Raw genomic sequence first — 25,486 nt, forward strand, 5'->3', positions numbered from 1 at the left:
AAAACATTATGTTGAACTCTTGTTAATATATGCTAACTTTATCAATAATAAATTAGGGCTTACAAAAATAAAACTCAAGCTTCTATCAAATTAAGTGTTGATAATTGAATCTAAAAAGTGGGTAAATGCACACTGGAGTTTGTTTTTTTAATAAATATCATTGGACATAGCCACACAACCTGCACACAAGTGTGCATCCTTTTTCACAACTTGGTTGTAAATTTTGATTCACATTCTGCTTCCACTGCTGGGCATGAAGAAAACATTACTTTGTGAATTACAGGTGCTGTTAGTCTGGTAGATGAAAAGAGCATATCCTAGTTCAAATTTTACTTTTCACATTTTACTGGTTATTTATGTTTCTTCCTTTATGATTGTTTTACTCTGCAAGTGTCTGAGAATTTTTCTTATAAATATTAGTGAGATTTTAAAACATTAAGACTATAAACTGTATTCCTGCTATTTTATGAAATATATTTTATGAAAAATATCATCCCAGATGACTGAATTTAGTTTTATGATGTGTACCGCTGTACCAGTTTTTAATTTTTCTGTAGTAAAATCTACCGGTATTTTCCTTGTGGGAAAATGTTTCCACAATCCTTAGAGCAGGTCACTACTCATGTACATGTACGCGTAGTCCCTGACTTATGACAGGGCTCCATTCCAACGACTCTGTTGTAAGTCGATTCTGACATAAGCTGAATACTTGTATGTTTTTTAGTTTTCATTACTATCGCCTTTTATTGTCAATATCTTTATAGACCTGATCTTTGGACATCTGTGAGTGAACATCTGAAAATGATAGCATCAGCAAATTATGCACTGCAACATTGTATGTAGTTCATATTACTAAAGATAAGATGTACAAAAAGAAATAATTAAACCAGATGGTTAAGTGTGGCTCATCACAATTTGAATACGTCGTGAATTGGGACTACCTGCATATTTAACCCAATGATTTAGTTCACCCAGGATTCTGATGTGTGCATCTAACTTGATATTGTTATCTGGATAATCAATTTCCCAAATACTTTTCGTGCTGAGCTATAACTCATATAACATAAAATTCACCATTTTTAATGTATACGATTCTATATTTTTTAGTTTGTTCACAAAGTTGTGCAACCATTACCACTATCCAATTCCAAAACATCTTCATCACCTCAAAAAGAATGTGTGTGCCTATTAACAGTCACTCCCCAGTCCCTGGCAACCACTCATCTAGTTTCTGTCTATGGATTTGCCTCTCCTGGACATTTCACCTAAATGGAATCTACAATATTTGACATTTGATGTGTGGCTTCTTTCATTTAACATGCTTTCAGTTTTCATCCATATTATAGCATTAATCATTACTCCTTCCTTTTTATGGCTGACTGACAAGGGTCATTATGAGTTGGAATGGATTCAACAGCAAACAACTATTCCATTGTCTGGGTATGCCATGGTTAGTCCATTCATCAGTGATGGGCATTTAGTTTATTTCCACCTTTTGGCTATTATGAATAATGCTGCTATGAACATTTGTGTTCAAGTTCTTGTAAGGACATATGTTTTTAATTATCTTGGTTATACACCTGAGAGTGAAACCTCAATACTTTTTGTGTAGTAATTCATTCCCCCACTGACTTGTGATGATTTACTTCTTTCTTACACAAGTTCCTATTTATATGAGCATTGGTTTCAGGGCTATCTAATCTGTTCCACTGTCCTGCCGCTTCTTTTGCAAATATCAGACTGTTTTAATTTTAGTAGCCTTATGTTTTATAGCTCGCAGGGCAAGTCACCTCTAAATTTTTCCTTTCTTGATTTCTCAACTAGTACTGCCTCCTTATTTTTCACTACAAACTTTGAATCATTTTGTCAGGCCATTGGTATTTTGGACGGGATTGATAATTTAATTTGGGAAAAATTAATCTAGGGAAACTCAGTATCTTTACAGTATTTCATCTTTCTACCCACCAACATGGTGTATCTCTTATTTAAATCTTCTACTATATCTCCCACTAAAATTTTATGGCTTGCCTCATAGGGCTCACCCATTCTTGTTAAGGGAATAACTGGGTATTCTAATCTCTGAGGAGGTGACAGTTGGGGTAAGACTCAATTGATGAGAGGGGATTAACCAATCGAAGACCTGAGGGAAGACTACTCTAGACTCAGCAAACTGAGTGCAAAGGTTATGAGGTAAAAACAAGTTAAGCATGCTGAAGGGACAGGAAGAAGGTTAATTGGCTGGGACGTAGAGAGGAAGAACAGAAGGAGCTGATGTCAGTCTTAGGCAGGAAAAAATCAAATAGGGCCTTGGTGGGCATGTAAGGAATTTGGACTTTTGCCTCATGCAAATCGGACATTCTGAAGCAAGCACTGGCATGATTTTGCATGAAGGTAGCTCTCCTTGGTCTAACTAGGAAGTGACCCTCTCGATGAGTTCATCTGGCTTCCTGCCCCCAGCGAGGGCCAAGACTTAGCAACCAGAGAGGATAACAGTCACCTCCTTTAAGTGGGCCCATCAGGATGGCTGGCTCCTACAGGTCATTCACCACCCACTGCTCACAAGCTTATTGTGCTAGAGGCTGGCACTAACGCCACTAGCACCAACAGAAGGAACTGCAGGTCCCAGGAGAAGCCAACCCTCAATAACACATTCCCCATCTGTCCACTCATATACCTATGGAAAAGCCCACACCATGGCTGTAGCTATCAGCACATCTGGAGGGAAGCTAGTTAGCAAATATTCTCCTCCCAATTGCTTGCCCATGATTCTTCCTCAAAGCTGCTACCACAGAGAACCACAAAGAGCTGCCCTTAAGGGGTTTGTCATGGTCTCTTACTCACCCAGCTGGAAGCTGCTATATTAATAGCAGTTATTCCCCAGCCTCCATCCTTGCTGTTGTCCCAGCTATTCTGATTGCCTGAAGGAATCTGCCCTGGTGAACTACTTCAGGCATACCTTCCCAGGAACAGACCAATAAATTCAAGCCCTCTCACCTTGCTAGGGAAGCTGCAGCTGATGCCAGGCTGAGGGGCAACCCCACAGTTGGAAATGTGTTGAATTCTAAGCAATCATTACTCACTATCTTTTCCAACCTCCTTCTAGTGTGCTGAAGAAGCTCGAAAACTTTAAAAAAAAAAAAAAAAAAACTACATTTCCCAGACACCCTTGCTGCTACAGCTCTGGACGCAAATTTAGTTCTGTCAGTTAGATCCCCTCACAGGAGATTTGACGGCAGAAGTGAGGCAGATACATTTCCTGTGGCTCTGGGTTGGTTGCAATGTGAGAAGTGATATTTTCTCTGCAGCAGAGTTCTGTGTAGCACACCTAGCAAACAAGTGACTTCCTGATCCCAGGATTACAGCTACACAGTACAGTTTTTTAACTCAAGGTTAAATGTGGTAGCTTCTGAATTCTTTGCCTTCTTCATTGCTTCCCTTGGTGGGTTACTTCCTTGATGTTCTGGATTCACTACTGGAGGTCCAGCTTAGAAACTGCTTTTCCAACTCTTCTGATAATTTTCTAAGCACCTAATTTCCTGTATTAAGCCCCTTTCTACCAAAAATACTTAGTGTGATCTCTGTTGAACCCCGACTGATATTCAAACAGCAGCAAAAAGGATCTACCACGGGATATCCAGCATGGGGTTATCTCTTCAGCAACCCCAATAGCCACGCAGCCTATTCACCTTGCCTGGGAAGACCACTGTGCCTGTTCAGTCTCCTAGAGGGGAGCCTTGCTTCACTTGCCATCCCTCTACACTGAGGCGTAGTCATTGTCTAACATGAAGGATCCTCCTAGGCTTCTCTTTTTAGCTATTCAAACGTAGTCCTCACAGACAGCAACCCATCCTGAGGTTCACCAAGCAGAGGCAAGTCCAGAAAACGACCCCTGACACCAGTAATCCATTGGTTCATCAATACATATTGCCCATTCTGTGCCAGGGCTGCCTGCAAGAGTGTGCAACAATTCTGAAAGTCTCCACATCAGCAAATTATTGATATAAAGGTAACTGTTGTTTTTTGTCAAGGGGAAAGAGTGGCCATCAAAACGTCAGTGCAGCATGCAGCTGGCGGAGTGCTGGCGCAGGCCTGCGATGCCCGCAGCCTGGACGCCCCGACACCCAGAAGCTCAGCCCTGAGCCCTTCCACGCGTGCTTCTTCCGCAGCTGCGGCCATATTGACATGCTGAGGCCGCATTCGGCCTTCTCGCAGCGCTGCGGCCTCGGCGGAGCCCACGCTGACCTTTGAGGCGGCCGAGGTGCTCCTGCTGCGCCCGCCACCGCCCTAGACCTGCTGCTCTCAGGCCGGTTCCCGCAGAGCCCCGCCAGGCCCCTCGGCGCCCGCCTTCCTGCCGGTCCGCCGCTCTGACAGCGTCCTCGACGCGCTCACCCAGGTGGGCATCTGCGCCAGGTGCGTCCACGGCGCGTGTCCGACCCTGTGCTGGCGCTCTTCCACCCTCACCGCCTGTCGCTGCCTCCGCACCCGCGACACCGCAGAGCCTTCCAGGTGCCCCCCAACACGGCCTCCCGACGCCGCACTTACCCACACCCGCCGCAGCTCCGCCACCTGGCAGCGACCGGGCCCGCGCCCTGCTCGAGTTGGCCCAGGGCCCATGCGGCCCAGCGGCCTCGACTGCCTCAAGCTCCACCTGGTCAGCCTTGCCCGCCTCAGGAAGCTCGAGGCGCTGCGGGCGCGCCTGGCCGTCGCCAGCGAGGTGCTGGACTCCCCCGAGCTGCCCCCGGCGGCCCCCGCATGGGTGGACGGAGCCGGCGAGCGCGGGCGGCCCGGGCCCGTTGCGTGGAGCTCGCGCGCGCAGTGCGTGCCCCGACCCTGTCGCCTTCCTCTCCCACTTGCCCTTCACGGCGCGGCTCCTAGAACGGCCTGCAGCCTACGTCTCCTGGGCCGTCACAGCGTGGGCGCTGCTACTGTCCACCTGACGCTCTCCGACCTGCCACCGGACGTGGGCGGCGGGTGGCCGCGCAGGTGGAGGTATTCCGCAGGCAGGACGGTAAGAGGGGCGTTCAGATGGCCCAGGTTCTCGAGGGTCTTGTGAGCCTCAAGGTGGTGAAGCAGACGGCGGTGACCGAGGTGTACTGGCAGGATTGTTCGACCTTGAGCAGATGAGGCTGAGAGCACACCTCTGAGGTTTGCAGGCTGAGCAGCGTGGGTGCCACCCTCCCACACAGACCTCTAAGGCGCAGTGCTCTGCCTTGAAGGGTGAGTACTGGAAGCTTTATCCCTCGCTTTCCCCGTTCCTCCACCGAGTCAAGGAGTAGAGATTGTTGTTTTTTGTTGTTAGGGGCTGTGGAGTTGGTTCTGACGTACAGCAACCCTATGCACTACAGAACGAAATCCTGCCCGGTCCTGCGGCCATCCTCACAATTGTTGCTGTACTTGAGCCTATTGTTGGAGCCACTGTCAGTCCATCTCACAGGGTCTTCCTCTTTTTCACTGAGGCTCTACAGTACCAAGCATGATGTCTTTCTCCAGGGAGTGATCCCTCCTTTATAGCATGGCCGAAGTATGTGAGACTAGTCTTGCCATCCTTGCTTCTAAGGAGCATTCTGGTTGTACTCCTTCCAAGAGGTAGAGGTAGATTGTGATAAAAAAAATAAAATAAAAAAAAAAGCTGCTTTTATTTAACTTATATCTAATGAGCTGGGTCCTCTGAGTAAGGCCTACTCAGAAAAAAAGCCTTGGAACTAAGAAACACATCCTATATCCCTTGGCAGCTGATAGATGTTCAAGAGGGCCTTTCCCCAAGTCAAAGAATGCAATGTCCTAGTGGTAGACTTTTCTACTCTTCTAGCTATCTCATTTTTGTGTTTTATTTCATCTGTGTTCTCGACTGTAAATAGCCATTTTCATTCTTTTGATTTTGTAATTGCCTACTATTTTAAACCCTTCTTGTTTCAGTAAGGAGTTCTGGTGGCAGAGTGGTTAAGCACGGGGCTGCCAACTCAAAGGTTGGTGGTTTGAACCCACTAGCTGCTCCACAGGAGAAAGATGTAGCAGTCTGCTTCTGTAAAGATTACAGCCTTGGAAACCCTGTGGGGCAGCTCTACTCTGTCTGACAGGGTCACTGTGAGTCGGAAACAACTCTAAGGCAATTGGTTTGAGGTTTTTTTTCAGCAGGTGTCTGATTATTCATACTCAGCATTATCTGAACTACTTGGTATAACACAACAAAATACATCATAGAGGAGGAAAAATGTGTACATTTGCTTAACAACAATAACCAAAATAACTGCCACTGCAATATCAACCATCCACGTTAGAAACAAATTGAGGTCTAAACCCAGGGATCCTGAGGATGGCATGAAAGGCCCTGGGGAGTTCCCAGCTCTCCTTCTATTCATCACTCAAGGCGTGTCCGCAGAGAGGACGGCAAAGATCAGGTGCATGACTTACCTTCGTAAATGTGAGTGCCAGGGCAAGGTGTAACAGAATCTCCTTTGGCCATCACATTAAATCCTGTTTTCAGGGCTCATACTAAATAAATGTCCAAGCTGCAAGCCAGAACAAAGAAGCACAACCTCAATGTCTGTTCCAAACTGCTTGGACACCTAGCCTGAGTGCAAACGCCAGCTCAAACTGTGAACTGTCTGTGTCGTTCTGTAGCTACAAGCCCAACAAAGCTAGGAAAGGAGGCAGCATTAGCTTCATCTCCAGGTCCTTCCTAAGGAAGGGGCTCCTGCCAGAAGAGCTAAAACTGAAGGGGCCTGGGACCCAGCCCAGTGGCTGGAGAGTCAGGGATTGTTAGCAAAGTTCTCTGGAGAGCCAACAAAAGGCAGTGATGAGAGGACAGTTGGTAGCTGGCTGGCTGCTAGAGGCCATCTGGAGGAAGAAATCTGTTGGCCTTGGAAACTTTTTCCTTTGACTAAGCTTACAGACCCTTTCACTGGAGGGCAGAAGATGGCTCAAATAAATCAAGAGACCAGCTTTATGATGAAACAGGTGAAAAATGTACAAGATAAAATCAAACCTACTTTCTAAATTTTTGGAAGACTCCCAGGTACCAATTTTAGGGGAAATGAAAATCGAGCATCAAATGTTAATGGAAGAATCACTATGGGGGATATGGGAAAAAAAGAGTTAACCTGGAGGGAAAGATGGAACAGTTGTTGAATTTGTGCTTCCCTGTGGCTCAGATACTTATTAAGTAAGAGCTATGAAAATGGCTTCTAAGGACGGGTGATTCTTTTGACCTGGCATTGATTTGTTGCACCATAACCAAATGGTTTTAACATCAATTATCAAGAATTTGTGTCCCCTTGGTCTCCATGTTCCACTGAACAATACCACCCAATGATTACCCAGCCATGGATTTTGTCAAAATCCTAGACATTTATGAGCATTTGTTACATTTGTGTAAACTAAGTCTAGGGACACAGAGCTCATCTAGAAAGATGAGGGGGCAGCCTTGAGGTATAGAGAGGAGCACCAACCTGAAATACCGTCCCCCACTCCCTGTCTCACTTTCTGCTTGGACAACAATAGTATTTAAGGAGAGCTTTTTTTTTTTAGTGTCAACCCTTACCCCCAGGGAGAGGGGGGAACGATTTGTAGAATTTAACATGTGAGAAGTTGAGAACCACTACACGAAACCACGTTGTGGTCTGTACTCCACACACAGATTGCCAAATGGCAGGGGTATAACTTCTGGTCAGGAAAACAAATGAAGCTAGATGGTTAAAAGAGCATCCCACAGCAATTGTCTTTGTTCTACAAATAGGCTGAGAGCTGAACCTTTAGATATTTCCAAATGGAAGGCCCAAGACTTCTTTTCCGCAGTCCACAGCTTTGTTGACAGGGAACATCATGCAGCTATTTTAAAAAATCAGCATCCTTCTCTCTGACAGCCAGCAAGCCAATCACCTTTTGCTTTCAAACTTTGCCTGATTTGGCCTTTGGAGGATAGCCTGAGTAGGAAAGGGAGGAGGCATGTGTTCTGTTCTTAGTGGATAAAAAAGGTTATACATAGATCTCTGGCAAGGATTAGGGAAAAAGAAATCCTCCAAAGCACTGAATGCCAGAATATACATGTTTTCTCTCAGATTAATGAGCCTTCTAAATATTTACATGGTCTGCCGATAATCCAGAACCTGAGTAGGGGTAGTATGGACAGAGTGGAAGAAGGAGCTTGCAAATATCGATGTAAAGGAGCATTTCTTAAATAATTATGCTGTCATCATTAAAAAATTGACTTTTCTACAATAAAGGATATCAATATCAAGGCATCTGATATCTTAGACTCAATAAAGGATTCCATCTCATTTCAGAGAAGCCAATTTACGGACAAAGAGGGCTTTAGCACCATTCTTAAGTTGGTTCCAGTAACCACCACTCTTTTCTTCATGTTCACTTGCAATTTGCCCCCTAAATGGTTTTTTTTCCCCCAAAATTAATATTTATTTATTTATTTGCTAATGGAGAAGAGATCAGGGAATCGTTTATATGCCAAGACTTTTTTTTTAAATAGAATTTTATTGAGTTTTTAGTGAAAGTTTATACAGCATGTTAGGTTCACATTTGACAAACTCCACACAGATTGTTCACTGACAGTAGTTGTATTTATCACAATGTGTCAACATTCTCTTTGTATTCTGTTTGTTTGCTTTCCAGTACTCTAGTTGCCCTGCCCCTTTATCTTCTCATCTTTGCTTTTGAGTTAATTGAGTAATTGGTCTCATACTGATGGTTTGTAAGTAGGGTACTGATCTTATGGATAATATCCTTTATTTTGTGTGCCACTCTGCTGTTTTGCTAAAAGGTGATCTCAGGGGATAGGATCTGTTCTAGGTAAGACTGTCCCAGGGCAATAGTCTCAGGGAGTCCTCTGTTCTCTACTGTTCCAGTTTGTCTGGCTTTTTTTTTTTTTTTTTAATAAAAAAGTTGCGTTCTCCATATTTTTCTCATATTCTAACCGGGACTAACTATTGTGACCCTGGTCAGAACAGTCAGTTTTGGTAGCCAGGCACCATCCAGTTCTTCTGGTCTCGTGGGAGATGAGGTCGTGGGTCGTATAGACTTGTTTCTTCTCTGTGTTTTTCATATCCCAGGACTTTAAATGAACACATATGTACCTTTGTTTAATCTGGATATCTGGATTTTAAGAAACCTTAGTGCTTTAAGTAACCTCACACACAGAAAAAATAAATTTTCCTATTTTAATAAAGAAAAATATACTCTCCAAAATATTCTTGGAATGACCTTGCTTTTAATCTCAACATAGAAGCATCCTGTTTAAAACTATTAATAGTTTGCTAATATAAACCATTAGTGAGTGAAGAAAAGGAGAAAAATAAAGTGGAAAATTTTCCAGGCTAGATTGAGCTCTTCTTATTTTCCATTTAATATTTGGGTAGAAACAATTCTTGGAAATGATCACAAACGCAATAATTACTGGCTTAATTCTAAATCGATTTGGAGTCATTCCTTTTCATGTTATTTTTGGCATGCTGGCAGTCGCAGTGGCATGGTGTAATGTTGGTATAACTGGTTTCTCAGAAAACAAGATTTGTGACAATTTGCTCTATTCTGCTCCAGAGACAATCTGAGGCTTTCAAAGCAGAGCTAAAAATGCACATAAATCTTCCCCCTCGCAGCTGCTTCTTGTTTAACGTTGTCAAATTTTCTTAATTAAAGTTTGAGATTTTATGCTCCGGTTTTTTTTTTCCCCTTGAAAGCTCAAATGACACTCTGCCTCTTTTAGATATATGGGAGTCTGCAAAAAGCCAGATAAAGGCCCTAATTGTTTCATTTGAAGTCCTGATTCTTAAGTTTGTGCTTAGTATTATTTATTCAATCTGAGCTCTCAAAGGCTCGATCCAGCTTTGAAGGTGAACAGAGCATATAATTCACCCAAAAATCTTAATTGTTGCATTGTTGTTGGGTGCCATCGAGTTGCTTCTGACCCATAGAGACCCTGTATGTTAGAGTAGAAGTACCCTGTATGATTTTCTTGGCTGTAATCTTTATGAGGAAGCAGATTCCAGGTCTTTCTCTCACAGAGCTGCTAGGTGGGTTCGAACCACCAACCTTTCAGTTATCGGCCGAACACTAAAGTGTTGTGCCACCAGGACTCCTTAAATCTTTTTTTTTTTTTTTTTTTTTAATATTTTATTGTGTTTTAGGTAAAAGTTTACACAGCATGTTAGATTCCCATTCCAGCAATTCATACAGAAGTTGTTCCATGACACTGGTTACAGTCTCTGCAATATGTCAGCACTCTCACCACTTCCACCCCACCTGCCCTGTTTCCATCCATCCAGTTTCCCTGCCCCTCCTTGCCTCCTCATCTTTGCTTTCGGGTAGATGTTGACTGTTTTTTCTCATATAGTTGATTGTTTAGAGGACACATTCCTCATGGGTATGGGCTCCTTACTGATAGAATATTATGGACCCTCCCTGAGCTCCCCTTATAAAAGCCTCCCTTGCTCGTTCCTCCTCTAATCTCCAAACCCATAACGCAGGGCTCTCTCCTCTCTGTACAGACATTTCCGGTGCATGGCTTTATATGCCATCAGTATGCTGGGAACTCCCAGAGTTTTATCTCAACCCAATCTTCTCTCAAATTCCAGAGTCCTTTATCTAACTGCTCAAGATATCTGATATCTCAAACTCATTATGTCCAAAAGCAAATTCCTGAACTTCCCCGAACAACCTGTTCCATCTGAAGCTCTCCCTCATCTCAGTTGATGACAACTCCATCTTTTCAGTTGTTCTGGCTAAAACCCAAAACACCTCCTGTGTTATGACTCTGGTCTGGATTACTGCAATAGCCTCCTGTCTCCCTGCTCCTACCCTTGTCCACTTCACTCTATTCTCCACAGGGCAGCCAGGATAATCTTTTCAGAACATAAGTCAGCTCACACCACTCGTTTACCGAAAATTCTGCAGTGGTTCCTCACTTCAGCCAGAGTAAAAATCAGAAGTTCTTAAAACGGTGAGTCAACTCGATGACAACTGGTTTATAAACCTGTTACTGGGAGACAGTTCTCCACGGGCCTCTCGCACTTCTGCACTCTTGTAAGTGGAGGCACTGACAAACATTGTTTTAGACTATCTTTTCAAGAAAGTTGATATAGCAAGCAGCCTCAGAAGACAGATAGTGTCCCCGCCCTGCACCTAGCAGAGAGCAGGTTTGTTTACTGTCCAGTGTAGCAAAGATAATGTCTCCTTCGGGAGCAAAGGTCAGGCAGGTGTGCTTTTGCAATCCATTACAAAAAGGTTCAGGTTCCCAAAGTTCGGGGCTCCTCCACTGTAATGCAAACTCTCTATGGGCACACCATTCACCTGGGCCCCTCCACATCACCCCATGGGACTTGGGGGGCAGGGGAACTGACCCAAATATGCTTATGTTCATGCTGCTTATTGTGCCATGAGTAAAAAAGTTTTTTATTTCTGACTCAAGAGTCTTAGGTCTTCTGCCCGTATCTATGAAACCATGCAGGCTAAACTTGTTAGCTTGAAAGTCAGGTAAAATCTTAGACCCTGCATAGTTTTTGACACTTGTCTGACTCCTCTTCTATTTCAACCCCCTCCCTCACTCTAGGCCAGCCACATGGTCTTCTTGCTGTTCAGAGCACAGTCCGTCCTTTACGTTGACTTTTTATTTTCGGCCTGGAATACTCTTCCCCCAGATATCTACCTCGCTGCTTCCCTTCCTTCAAGTCTCTGCTCAAAATTCACCAACTCAAAGAAGCAGATGATGACCATGTTGTTTAAAATTGCACTGATGCCCTTCCCTACCAACATCCCCAGTTCCCTTCACCTGGCTCTATTTTTCATTTTTCCCATTGCACTATCACCGTCTATATTATATTAATGGTTAGCAAACTTTCTTTTAAGGGGCCAGATAATAAATATTTCAGGCTTGCAGGCCATAAAGTCTCTGTTGCAATTACTCAACTTTGTCTCCGTGTGCAAAAGCAACCATAGATTATATGCAAATGAACAGGCATGGCTGTGTTCCAATAAAACTTTATTTACAAAAATCAGGCAGTCCAGTCTGTGGGCCTTAATTTGCCAGCCCTTGTATTATATAATTTACTTATCACATTTACTGTTTATTGTCAGCCTCATTCCACTATAAGCTCCATGAAGACAGCAATCTCTGTTTTATTCATTGGTATTTCCCAAGTGCCTTGAACAGTCTGGCAGCACACAGTAGGAACTCAATAAATATTTGCTAAACAAAAGTACAATCAGGAAACACATACTTGTAGATCAGTTTTCAAGTAACCTAAACCGGAAATGGGAAACCCTGGTGGCATAGTGATTAAGTGCTACAGCTGCTAAACAAAAGGTCAGCAGTTCAAATCCACCAGGTGCTCCTTGGAAACTCTATGAGGCAGCTCTAGTCTGTACTGTAGGGTTGCTATGAGACTGAATTGACTCGACGGCAGTGGGCTAAACCAGAATTAAATTCATAGCCATCAGGAACATCTTGGGGGCTAGCTTGCCTGGTTTATAATGTCCATAGGAGTGAAATTCCAGCAGCCATGTTTGTCCTAAATGACGCTTTTTCCTTGATCACAGTTGTTTGTGGGAGGATCAGCACTCTTCCCAAGCTAGGCAAATAAGAGCTTCCCCCTTCAAGGATTTGGAACCTCTGCTGAGAAAGCCTGTCATCTTTGTGTGACTGAAACCATACACATAAACTTGGAACCATGCGCAGATTTGGAGGAATATACTTAACCTGTTCCCTTGGAGCTGGGTATTACCACAGCACTTGCTGAGACTAATGAAATGAGTGGAAATGATGTGTATGAAACTTCTGGATGGAAGCTTTAAAAACCAGTGTGCTTTTCAACAAACCATGCTGGGATAACTGGATCTCCACGTGTAAATGAATGAAGCTAGACTCTTGCCTCACACCATGTACAAAAATTAACCCGAAATACATCAAGGACCTAAATGTAAAAGTTAAAACTATAAAATTCTTAGAAGGAAACATAGGTGTAAATCTGTGTGCCGTCAGATTAAACAACGGTTTCTTAGATTTGACATCAAAGCACATGCAACCAAAAACCAAAAATAGATAAAGTTGAACCTCATCAACATTAAAAACTTTCACCCATCAAAGGAAACTATCAAGAAAGTAAAAAGACAACCCAAAATGGGAGAAATATTTTCAAATCATATATCTGATAAGGATCTAATATCCAGAATACGTAAAGAATCCTTACAACTGAACGAATCAAAAGACAAGCAAAATTTAAAAAATAAAGGATTTAATAGACGTTTCTCTCCAAAGAAGGTTTATAAATGGCCAGTGTTGTTCTCAGGTGCCGTCAAGTCAGTTCTGACTCATAGCAACCCTACGTACAACAGAACAAAATACTGCCCGGTTCTGCACCATCCTCACAATTGTTGCTGTGTTTGAGCCCATTGTTGCAGCCACTGTGTCAGTCCACCTTGTTCTGTATCTTCCTCTTTTTTACTGACCCTCTACCAAGCATGATGTCCTTCTCCAGGGACTGGTCCCTCCTGATAACATGTCCAAAATATGGAGAAGAAATCTTAACATCCTTGCTTCTAAGGAGCATTCTGGCTGTATTTCTTCCAATGTAGCCCATGGTATATTCGATATTCTTTGCCAACACCATAATTTAAAGGTATTTATTCTTCTTCAGTTTTCCTTATTCATTGTCCGGCTTCACATGCATATGAGGCAACTGAAAATACCATAGCTTGGGTCAGGCACACCTTAGCCCTCAAAGTGACATCTTTGCTTTCCAACACTTCCAGAGGTCTTTTGCAACAGATTTGCCCAATACATCATTTGGTTTTTTGACTGCTGCTTCCATGAATATTATGGATCCAAGTAAAGTGAAATCCTTGACAACTTCAATATTTTCTCTGTTTATCATAATGTTGCTTATTGGTCCAGATGTGAGGATTTTTGTTTTCTTTATGTTGAGGTGTAATCCATACTAAAGGCTGTAATCTTTGATCTTCATCATCTTCATAGGAATACAAGGAAGATGTTTACCTGTGTTTTATTGACTATGCAAAGGTATTCAACTGTGTGGATCATAACAAATTACAGATAACATTACAAAGAATGGGAATTCCAAAACACTTAATTGTAATCATGTGTAACCTGTACATAGACCAGGAGGCAGTCATTAGAACAGAACAAGGGGATACTGTGTGGTTTAAAGTCAGGAAAGGTGTGCATCAGGGTTGTATTCTTTCACCATACTTATTCAATTCGTATGCTGAACAATCACCAGTAAACACACAGAAAGATGTTCAACATTGTCAGTCACTAGGGAAATGCAAATAAAAACCACAATGAGATACCAGTTCATACCCACTAAGATGGCTATAATCAAAAAAACAGTAAGAAGCATTGGTGAGAAGGTGGAGAAATTGGAACCCTCATACAATGCAGGTAGGAATGTAAAATAGTACAGCTACTTTGGAAAACAGTTGGCAGTTTTCCTCGAAAAGTTAAACATAGAATGACCATATAACCCAGCTTACTTATACTCTTACAGGGGAGGACTGGAAGACAGTATTTTATATCATTTTGGCCCTCAGCGGTTCTCACATGCTTCTTCCTCTGGTTCTCTCAAGAGCTGAATGAGGTAGTGGAATCATCCCCTTTTTACAGGGGTCTTGGGCAAAGTTCAAGGAGCCCTGCTGATGCAGTGGTTAAAGTGCTCGACTGCCAACCAAAAGGTTGGCGGTTTAAAACCAACAGAGGCTCCACAGGAGAAAGATGTGGCCATCTGCTTCTTTAAAAGTTTACAGCCTTGCAGTGGGTTTGGGTAGGCAAAGTTCAGAGAAATTAAGTGGCTGGAGAAGGGAGATACATGCCACCATATAGTCGAGTCCAGCCTTAAATGCTGACCCCTGATTCCCAGAGTCCAGTGCTTTTCCAGCTGTGCTACGCTGAATGCTAAGGACTTCTCCTGAAACTGAACTACTAAATAGATTATAAAAAGATGAAAGAGAACGCAATCCTTCCTCAAAAAAAAAAAACTACTACCCCACTTAGCTCTTCATGCTGTGTGCACAGCCAAGAACATGGCACAAAAAGGGCCTTCATAAGTGCCTGTTCAGGTTACAAAATAAAAATAAATTTGAAAGAGTCTTACCAAGAAACAGTCCCTGGGAAGTGCAAACAGTTAATGTGCTTGGCTGCTAATCAAAAGGTTGGAGGTTCAAGTCCACCCAGAGGCACCTAGGAAGAGAGGCCTGGCACTCTACTTCCAGAAAATCAGCTATTGAAACCCTGTGGTGCATAGTTCTGCTCTCACACATGAGTTGCCATGAGTTGGAGCAGACCTTTTTTTTTTTTTTTTTTAGCTTAAAACAACAATCCTTTATTTTGCTCACAAATCTGCAATCTGGTCAGGAATTGGCAGGGACTGCTGATTTTTTTTAATATTTTTTTATTGTTTTTGGTGAATGTTTACACAGTAATTTGGTTCCTATTTGACAATTTCTATACAAATTGTTCAGTGACACTAGTCACATTTTTCACAATATGTTGACTTTCTCTTTAATTGCAGTCTGGTTGTTCTGTTTCCAGTACTCTAGTTTCCCTGTTCCCTTATCTTCTCTCATCTTTGCTTTGAAGTAATTTTTGACCTTTTGGTCTCATATAGGTTTTTTTTTTTTAATGAAGCACCGTACTCACAGGTAATATCCTCTATTTTGTATGCCACTCTGTTATTTCACTAAAAGGTTGACCTCAGTGGATAATTTTGATTCAAACATATCTCAAGACAATAGTCTTAGGGAGTTCTCTAGTCTCAAATGGTCCAGTAAGTCTGGACTTAAGATTTTGAGTTCTGCTCTGCATTTTTCTCCCATTCTATCAGCGTCCATCTATTGTGGCCCTGATCAGAACAGTCAATAGTGGTAGCACTATCTAGTTCTTCTGGTCTCAAGATAGATGAGGCCATGGTTCATGCAGGCTATTAGCTCTGTAGCCTAGTTTCTTCTCAGAGTCTTTGGTTTCTTTCTTTCTCTTTTGCTCACCTCCCTAGGATGCAGAACCTGAACTTTGTGAACTATATTATGCCAGTTGACTGAATTGGGACAGGTCATCTCTGATCCGCTAGAGGTCAGCTGGGGCAGCTCGACTAGAGCCAGAGGATCCACTTCCAAGATGGCACACTCACATGGCTGGCAAATTCTTCTCCATGTGAGACTATACAAGAGGCAGATTAGCTTCCATACAACATGTAGGCTGGATTCCGAGAGCAAGCATCCCAAGACAGGAAATGGCAGCTGCTAGTTTTTGAAGGCCTGGCCCAGAAATTGGTGCAATGCCACTTCCACTGTATTTCCGCTTGTCAAATAGTCACACCGCTGTTTCACGGGGAGGGAACATAGGCCCTCTCTCTCAAAGGAAGGAGTGTCAAAGAATTTGGGAGGTATTTTAAAACTTCAACAGGCAGGATCTAGACTCTACTCCTTAATGGGAGGAGTTATAGTGTCACCTTTAATGGGTATGGGTGCAGAGGGTAAAAAGATGCAACCTTTTCACCATCAGGGGAAGAGAAAGGGAGAGCAGTTTTCCAGTTCAATATTTCTTTACTGTTTTTAACTTATTTATTTGCTTCAGCCTTATGTTAGCTTTAACTTATCAAAAGATAAATCTGGAAATACTACTTTTTTTGTTTGAGGTAGTAGTTATTGATTTTTTCCTTTATCTGAAGGTTTAGACAGGCAGCTGTTGGACTGGAGCACATAGGGACATATGTCACCTCACTGACCCCTGTGGTTAATATGTTAATCTGACTGGTTAGTTAGTTGTCCCCTTCTCCTCTCACCACTTCAACTACCTCCTTCCCAGTGCTCAATAGAAGACTTCAGAGAATTCAGTTTTAAAAATGACATCAGATTTAGAGTTCTGACTGATGTTGTGTAAACAGGGGTTGGCAAACTCCTGTAGGTCAAATCCTTCTCACCACCTGTTTTTGTACAAGCTCACAAGCTAAGAATGGTGTTATAGATTGAATTGTGTCCCCCAAAATATGCGTATTAGTTTGGCTAGGGCATGGTTCCCAGTACTGTGTGACTATCCACCATTTTATCATCTGATGTGATTTTCCTACGTGTTGTAAATCCTATCTCTGTTAGTGAGGTGGGATCGGAGGCAGTTATGTTAAGGGAATAGGACTCAATAGATTAGGTTTCATTTTAAACCAATCTCTTTTGAGATATAAAAGAGAGACCTGAACAGAGGGACATGGAGACCTCATACCACCAAGAAAGCAGCGCCAGGAGCACAGCACGTCCTTTGGACCCTGGGTTCCTGCTCTGAGAAGCTCCTAGTCCAGGGGAAGATTGATGACAAGGACTTTCTCCCAGAGCTGACAGACAGACAGAGTACCACCCCCCTCCAACCTCCTGCCTGAATTTGGACTTCTAGTCTACTAAACTGTTAGTGAATAAATTTGTTAAAGCTGTCGACTTGTATTTCTGTTACTGCAATACTAGATAACTAAGACAAATGGTTTTTACATTTTTCCATGGTTGATGGTTGGAGTAGACTTGATGGTAGCTAACAAAGGCAAGAAACAAGACTGCAACTTTACATAGCATAAAAATTAAATACCAGCAAAAGGGATGTTGTGCACGCCTTTCACATTTAGACCAACCAGAACAAGACTGTAATTCCATCAAGTGTAATTTATTTAAGTAACAATTCAATTGCATGTTGTAGGTAAACCACTTGTGGCAATACGTAAACACAGAATTCTGAAAATATCTTGCAACTTAAAAATTTATCTAATAACACAGAGGATTCAGTAATGCTAAGGAATGAAAAATAAAACGTGTTGACTTTCAAGTTGAGATGATTTATTTGCACTTAAAAATACAATTTCTAAGATGACATCTGTTTTTGAACATGTATTAACATTAAAAATAGGCTACAGTAACTGCTGTCTTCATTTTGAGAATTTAGATCTCATATCAGTATTAGTTCACAAATTAGAAATGATAACACAAAGTCAGCAAAAAAGAATACTCATTGGAAACACAGTTTTTACATTAAAAATATCTGGGGTTCACAGTTTTCTTCTTTCTTCTAATCTTTTGTTGATAAAATGCTTTGATAGCTACAATCTAGTTCACTTTCTGGTACCAGATCAAATTCCCACTTGATCAGCAGATGGATGTTAGTAACACATTTGTCTCACATAGTATTTACATGTTTTCAATTTCTAAAATGTTTTGCTCTGTAAAACTGTGACCGCTGGGAATGGGAAAGATAATGAGTAAAGTTCAAATGTAACGAGAAGAGAAAGACTGAGATAAAATGCTGACGATTTTTACTAATAAAACAGTGAATTGTAAAGTACATACAGGGATGACGTGACGACTGAACAGGTAACTTCACGTTGGCTTATGAAATGCCTATGGCCTCCAAATTTATTTTTGTTTAATCCAAATAAAAGTGAAAAAATACAGGACATTAAAGAATTTTCAAAATCCCTTACATATCAGGTTAAACATTTGGGGTTCCTTGGTGACCATATCACAAAACAGGCTTATTTGTTTGTTTTAAGGCAAAGCAAAATTTTCCAAATGAAGCACCTAAAAAATAAATTCGCTTTGGAAATAACTTTCAGTAATAAAACAATACTTCCCACTGAATTAAATATATATTTTGTTTTTACATATGGTTTAGCAACTTGCATGATAAATATTTTAAAGCATTAGTGTATAAATGAATCTGCTGGTACTCATGCAGGTGTCTGTATGCCAGCCATCGGCGAAAAGAAAAAAACAATAAAAAATAAACTACTTCATTATAAATTCTTCTCGAAGGTAATATGAGAACTGCATCATATTGTTGAGATCTAAGTAATTCTGCTGGACAGCACGTATCAGTGAAATACATGTGTTCTCCTTCAGCAAGTCTTAGTTAAACAGAACCTAACAGTACTGTTTTCTGAAGCCGTTAAATCTAACCAATAGCCCAAGATTTAAAATGTTTACCATAATCTCTCTTTTCATGTGTTTTCTTAAAGAAAACAAACAATCGCTGCATATAAATTGTCTTCTGTGAAGATAAAATCACTTCAGGAAAAAGTGAAAATTGTTTAAACACACTTACTACATCCCACCCCCAACTGTCTCGTGGGCATTTGGCTCCATTAAAGCTAAGAATGAATGAAAATATCTGCATGATTTCCAAAGCAGAGAATGCCATACCTTCGAACTGAATAAGACCTTCTAGCATTTCAGAATAATGTAATTCCTTTTAACATTAAATGGTAAGTAATTTTTTTTTTAATAGCCTTTAACATCCTCATTATATTCAGTTTCTCTGGCTGTCAGTTCAATTATGCTAAGACCATCTTTCTTCTTTTTTCTTTTCCCCAAATGGTGCCCAACAGACTACCAATAATTAAAACCTATTTACTAGAAAATATTAAGTAGCAGTAAACAAAAGCTCCCACTGGGATATGTCAGCATCTCTTAAATTCATCATTTAAATTATGTGTTTCTAAGAACTATTAGATTAACATACAAAGTGTATTATATATTAATATTCAACAAGTTTTACTTAATGAAGCTTACCATTAAAGTACCTTGAGTTTCCCTATTAAATATCCAATCTGTATATATCTGTAAGCATTTTTGTTGTTGTTAAATACAGTGTGGCAGCTACTTTGATTCTTCCATGCAAAGTGGTATTACAGTATTACTGTGCTGAAGGCATGTCATAGGCACATTGCAAATACACTGCAAACAGGACTTACTCTGAGGCTAGATCCACGTATCCCTTTTCTGGACCCTTCAGGGCAAGAACCTGCTCAGCCAACTCAATCCACTAAATAATGCTCACATAATTTCTTCCTATAGTTATGAAATTATAAACAGACTGGAATGGACTGTAACCGTCTCATCTTAAAAGTCTAACCATCAAGGTCAGATAGCAACTACTAAATACAAAAGATATTTCCCTCCTAATAAACTCTGATGTATCCTTTTCATTAAATTTCAAGTTTAACATTCTAAAGTAACTAAATCTAACAGCAAATATATAAAAGACAAAATTACCCAACAATGGGAAACAGGAATAGGGCTCCACAACAAGCAACCTAATAGTTAAAGAAATAGAAAAATATGTAAATAACTGGGCCAAGGGACAGGGAACAATCTGGAATAGATCCTGCACTCTCCCTGAAAGAAGAGTATAAAACATGGTCTATTTAATATTTGTAAGCCATTTCGTATCTATCCATCTATCCATATATAGAGGTACCTGACCTAGAAATGTTTTAAGAGATTAAAAAATATGTCTTAATTATACATATGCATATCACTTAAGTATAGTACACATTGAAAAATATTAATAGAGACTGCAAAAGGCATAAAATATATAACTTTAAATAAACCATTTTTCAAGTTATCATCTAAGTGGCTAACTTGTGTCTACACACCTTTAAATAGTAACATTGGGCTGGCTGAGAGATTCAACATTTAAATGATAAATCATTCAGAAGAATGTTCTTAGAAAATCTAACATCTCAAAGATGAGAGCTACTTTCTCTACAACTCAAACAGTTTGTGCCAACCTTGGCTTAAATTTTTCAGCATGATACATCTGAAAAAGCAAGGAATGTCTATAAAATTACATTAAAATAGCAATCTTACAAATAAGGTACCCTAGTCTAGTATATAAGGAGTTCTGAGGCGGAGAGAATAAGGTTTGAAGGTGCCAATGACCTTGATGATCTGCAAAAGCATGAATGAGCATGATGACATGAAAATTTAAGGGCACTTAAACAGAAAAAGCAAACTTCTAAGATACATATTTGATATACAACCGACAATACAACTGTGGTGATCAGGTGATCACAGCAGACAGCAAGTAAAAGGCAGGACTCCAGGAAGCATGATACTGGGAGGCCCTGAAATAGAACTGAATGAATGAATGCCCCCGTCAACACTCAGCATCATTCCGATATGTACCACTAGCCACATTTCAAGTGCACAACAGCCACATGTAACAAGTGGCTACCATACTGGACAGCACAGGACTAGAAGAGAAACAAGACTGTTTAAAGGCTGGGGAGGACAAGATAATTCCCTAAGATCCCTTCCAGGCCCAATAAATTACAAAATCTTAAGGCATCAAAATGATCACTGGAGTCTTGATTCAGCTCAATTTTAACAAACTATATCTGAATTTGTGACTTATAAATATGGAGAATACAACTAGGAAGAAAACAGAAACAGAAAAAAAAATCAATGAAGAATTAATCAGAGTAATTTCAAAATTTTTTTCCAGTTGGTCAAAAAGAAGTTTTTAAAGTTCAAGGAAAGAAAAACTTCTAAATATTATTTGCAAGATCAACAGATTCACTTTAAAAGAATGGATGCGAACAGGAATCAAAATGAGTATTAATAGAAGGTACCGCTAGTGCATATGACAGTATAACTACCTCTAAAAGCAGTCTGGAAACCCTGGTGGCATAGTGGTTAAGTGCTATGGTTGCTGACCAAAAGGCTGGCAGTTCAAATCCACCAGGCACTCCTTGGAAACCCTCGTGGCATAGTGGTTAAGTGCTATGGTTGCTAACCAAAAGGCTGGCAGTTCAAATCCACCAGGCACTCCTTGGAAACCCTCGTGGCATAGTGGTTAAGTGCTATGGTTGCTAACCAAAAGGCTGGCAGTTCAAATCCACCAGATGCTCCTTGGAAACCCTGTAGGGCAGTTCTACTCTGAAAGAGGAAACATTCATCTTTTTATTTGAAAGGGGGAAATTTCTTCTTTACATGTACCACACTGATTTGAAGCCCCGATCAAAGAATCACGGAATGGCCTCAAAGTTGAATAAGTCGAAGCTTCCAGGCCAGGAAGGAATGGGTCACACAGCCCTGCTAAACTCACCCTCCTTAGCAATAGAGCTGGATACACTGTTTACACTGTTGGATTGCTCCAATGATTGAAAATCTTCCTTGACACTGATAAATCTGGAATTCACCTCCCTACAACTTCTACACACTTGATCCTCTCTGCCCTCTGTGGAGGCCAAGAATAAGTGAACTTCCTTTTCTGTATGACTTGGGATCTTCTTGTATCTAGGAGAAGCATAGAAAACATTAAAATGTATGTCCATATATGAGAAGGCAGGCGGGGACAGGAAAGCTGGTAATGGGGAACCCAAAGTAAAGAAAGAGTGTTAACATGTCGTGGGGTTGGCAACCCATGTCACAAAACAGTATGTGTATTAATTGTTTACTCAGAAGCTGATTGGCTCTGTAAACCTTCATCTAAAGTACAATAAAATATATGTCCATATAAGGGCTAATGTAGTCGATCTCCCATAAAGTGGTTAATTTTCTCTTTTGTCTGAATCTAAAGTATAAGTTATGTAATTCATATTAACAGCACATATTGATACCTACTAACATACATTCTGAAGGGGTGGTTCTGTCTCATATTAATTATCTTGTGTTGGAAATGCATCCACAGTCAGGAATCAGTACATTAAAGTAAAAAGACCATGTACCCACCGGATACAGGCAATTATAGCAAGAAATAGCAAGGAGCAAATTCAGTAACTAAGCTATTGTCAGGGACAAACACATGAATAAATTTAAAAGTGTCTGAATTTCCACACATCTTTCATTTTATAGCAGAGATCCCAGACTCAGCCAATACTTTTGTGTTGATACTGTAACCAGTACATAAAAACCACAATTATTAAAATAACTCAAACTCATATAGCCTTTCACAGCCTACAGAGAGCTGTCATATACATTAGCTAATTGAGCCCTCATAAGCACCAAGTACTACGTTGCTATCCCTATTGTACAGATGAGGAAACTGAGCCCTAGAAAGGCTGAGTGACTTGATCCATGTTAACAGAACTGTTAACCAACAAAGATGGGCCTCTGACTCCCAGTCTGGTGTTCTTTCTGTTAAACTGCAAAGGCTTCCATAATAAGTCATTCTTCTTACCACAGAAAGAAGATAAAACCTTGATTCATTAATTCCTGAATTATGTTTCCATACTCTGGATCAATCTGGTCCTTAGCCACAGCACATACATATTGGAGGAGCAGTGGGGAAGGTGATGATTGCAAAATAAAACACATTCTAAGTGGGAATGGTTTGTGATTAAACCTTTTACGTTGTTTGTTATAAACAAACACCTAATAACAGACTCACAGTTATGAAACTAGAAGACCTAGAGCATCATCTGGTCTGTTTCCATTCCTCAGATGAGAGGAGGTGACTACCTAAAGGTCACACAGAGCTAGGACCCACTCTGGCCGCAGAGCCAGGACCCCATAGAGCAGAGCTCTCTTCCACACCGTCCCCCTTGATTGTGTTTACCAACTGAAGAACCAAGAGTTGTCCAGGTATTTACAAGGAATTGGCAAAGTCCTAGAGAGATTACAAAATTACCAACTTCATTGAGTGTAAAACTTAGTGATACTTGAGGTATCATTGAAAGCAGCAGGAACTTCACTTTGCTTCCTAGGCAAAAAATAACATATATATTGTAGGACTCTTACTGCTAAGGTTAAGGATAAGTTCTCAAAATACAACCTTTTCTTCCTCCATTTAGATATACCTTTTTTTTTTTTAATTTTGTTATTATAATAGATCTAAATACATTCAAAAAGAGGATAGTCTCTTAAAGATGTTACCATCTTTTAACCAGCATGAAGAAAAAATTAAAAATTAAAAAATAACTTACTATTGCATCATCTTTTCTAGATATAGTTCTCTTCAACCTACTATGTAGGGGCAACGTTATCCTGTCCCTATGCATCACCTGTGCCTGTCTTCCAGAAGTCTTCAGACGGTCATTTTCAAGCTATTTTGAATTTAGGTGATTTTTATTTCCCTTCTTGAATTTAAAACCTAGGCAACAAAACACATCTGAAGGTTAACTGACCAACAAATCTAAATATGGCTCAACTTGTAAGCCATTTGCTACTTAAACAATATTAATTTCCACATTAAAAAAATAAATAATCTAATGAGATCTTATTGTACCCGTGAGTCTTTTAAAAGACTTCTTCACTCCCCAATCAAATCTAATGTGAAATTTTTTTGGAGAGGCAAAATATAAGAATTTTCTAGATAGTATTGAACATCATTTCATAGGAAAGAACAAACATTTATGCAGACCGACAGTAAACCAAACAGATGATAGAAAATATTGACAATAAAATTAAGTTTTTTGTGTCTCATTTACCAGATCACTTTTATACTTTAATACAAGGTCTAATCTATAGGAGATGCCAGTGCTAACTGAGGGAAAACTCCATCCTTCAAGTTCTGATCAACTGGAGGGAGGTTTTTTCCAGAGGTGAAGAGCTGCCTGAATTCTGAAGTGTAGTCGAGACTCCATGGAGTAATCTTTGTAGTTGTTTCTGAAAACAATAAATTTTATAACAATATAAATTTTAGCAACAATTACAATAGCTTTGTATATCAGGATACTACCACCTTCCCCTTCTTTCTAACCTCCAGTCCTTATTTGCTTTCAATCTTTAACATATGTAACAATGGATCTTATTAAAATGCAGATTATTGCTCTGTGGAGGTGGGAAGGAGGTGGGCGCAATATTCTTCATTTTATTTTGGACCTGTTTGTGGTCCAAAGATCATACTTTGAGTAGCAAGGTTTAACTTAATTACCAAGCCAGTCACAAAAAGAATAAGAAGTTTATGTGAGCCGTTCCTAAAACAAATTTTGTGAGCTCTTCCTAAATAGTTTGACTTCCTTTTGTGAATTGGAAAAATTAGAGGCAGCCTCATGTAAATATGATAAGCATCATCAGTCACTCCAAAATAAGAAAAGAAAAGCCATGAAACAACAAATGCAACAAAGAAAGCAGGATTACTTAGTAGCAAAATTACTTAGTGGAGAATTACTCCAATTCTCAAACACAAATAGCAATGGTTTGACCAATACATACTGTGTGATAGGGTCAGAGAGGGCACAGAAACTCACAGATAATTTTCAAACCTTGCTTAGAACATTCACTTTGGCCTCCCTTTGCTAGAATTATAAGAAGCAGTAAAATAGGAATGGCTTCAACTTTGGGCTTTCACATATTGCTTTGGCCCACAGGTGGGTCATAACTTAACTCTTATGCAGTGGCACTCATTCCTACAGCTCTTCATTTTATACAGGTCTAAGGGCAGGGCTACCTGGAAATCCTGGTGGTGTAGTGGTGAAGAGTTCGGCTGCTAACCAAAAGGTCGGCAGTTCAAATCTACCAGGTGCTCCCTGGAAACCCTATGGGGCAGTTCTACTCTGTCCTATAGGGTCCCTGTGAGTCGGAATCAACTTGATGGCAGTGGGTTTGGCTTAAGGGCTACTTACTGGTTACCTTGGTAAGAGTTATTAAATGTATTATTCATAAACTAAAATCAACATCCTACTAGAGTTTTCCAAAGGATGTAATTGGGCATTTTCGTAATGTCTGGCCACCAATTTTGGCAACTTTGCAAAGTTCCTGTTGAGAAACT

At 40.6% G+C, this 25,486-nt stretch overlaps 1 protein-coding gene and 1 long non-coding RNA gene across 8 annotated transcripts in view; one reads left to right on the plus strand and one right to left on the minus strand.

Moving 5' to 3' along the window:
- Positions 1–25,486, plus strand: part of LOC126082347 (uncharacterized) — a 60,670-nt gene that overhangs the window by 19,336 nt on the left and 15,848 nt on the right. The window lies entirely within an intron of this gene.
- The window catches only part of TTC39B (tetratricopeptide repeat domain 39B), a 140,809-nt gene continuing 133,045 nt past the window's right edge, over positions 17,723–25,486 (minus strand). For 6 of the 7 annotated variants that reach the window (XM_049894832.1, XM_049894830.1, XM_049894829.1 and 3 more), the window contains one exon: positions 17,723–24,381. In XM_049894832.1, coding sequence (XP_049750789.1) covers positions 24,291–24,381 — 91 coding nt within the window. In that variant the 3' untranslated portion in view covers positions 17,723–24,290. The remainder of the gene's footprint in view (positions 24,382–25,486) is intronic. The other variant, XR_007518563.1, reaches the window with a different exon arrangement.

The sequence above is a fragment of the Elephas maximus genome, chromosome 9 (genome assembly GCF_024166365.1).
Source record: "Elephas maximus indicus isolate mEleMax1 chromosome 9, mEleMax1 primary haplotype, whole genome shotgun sequence".
Classification (NCBI taxonomy): domain Eukaryota; kingdom Metazoa; phylum Chordata; class Mammalia; order Proboscidea; family Elephantidae; genus Elephas; species Elephas maximus.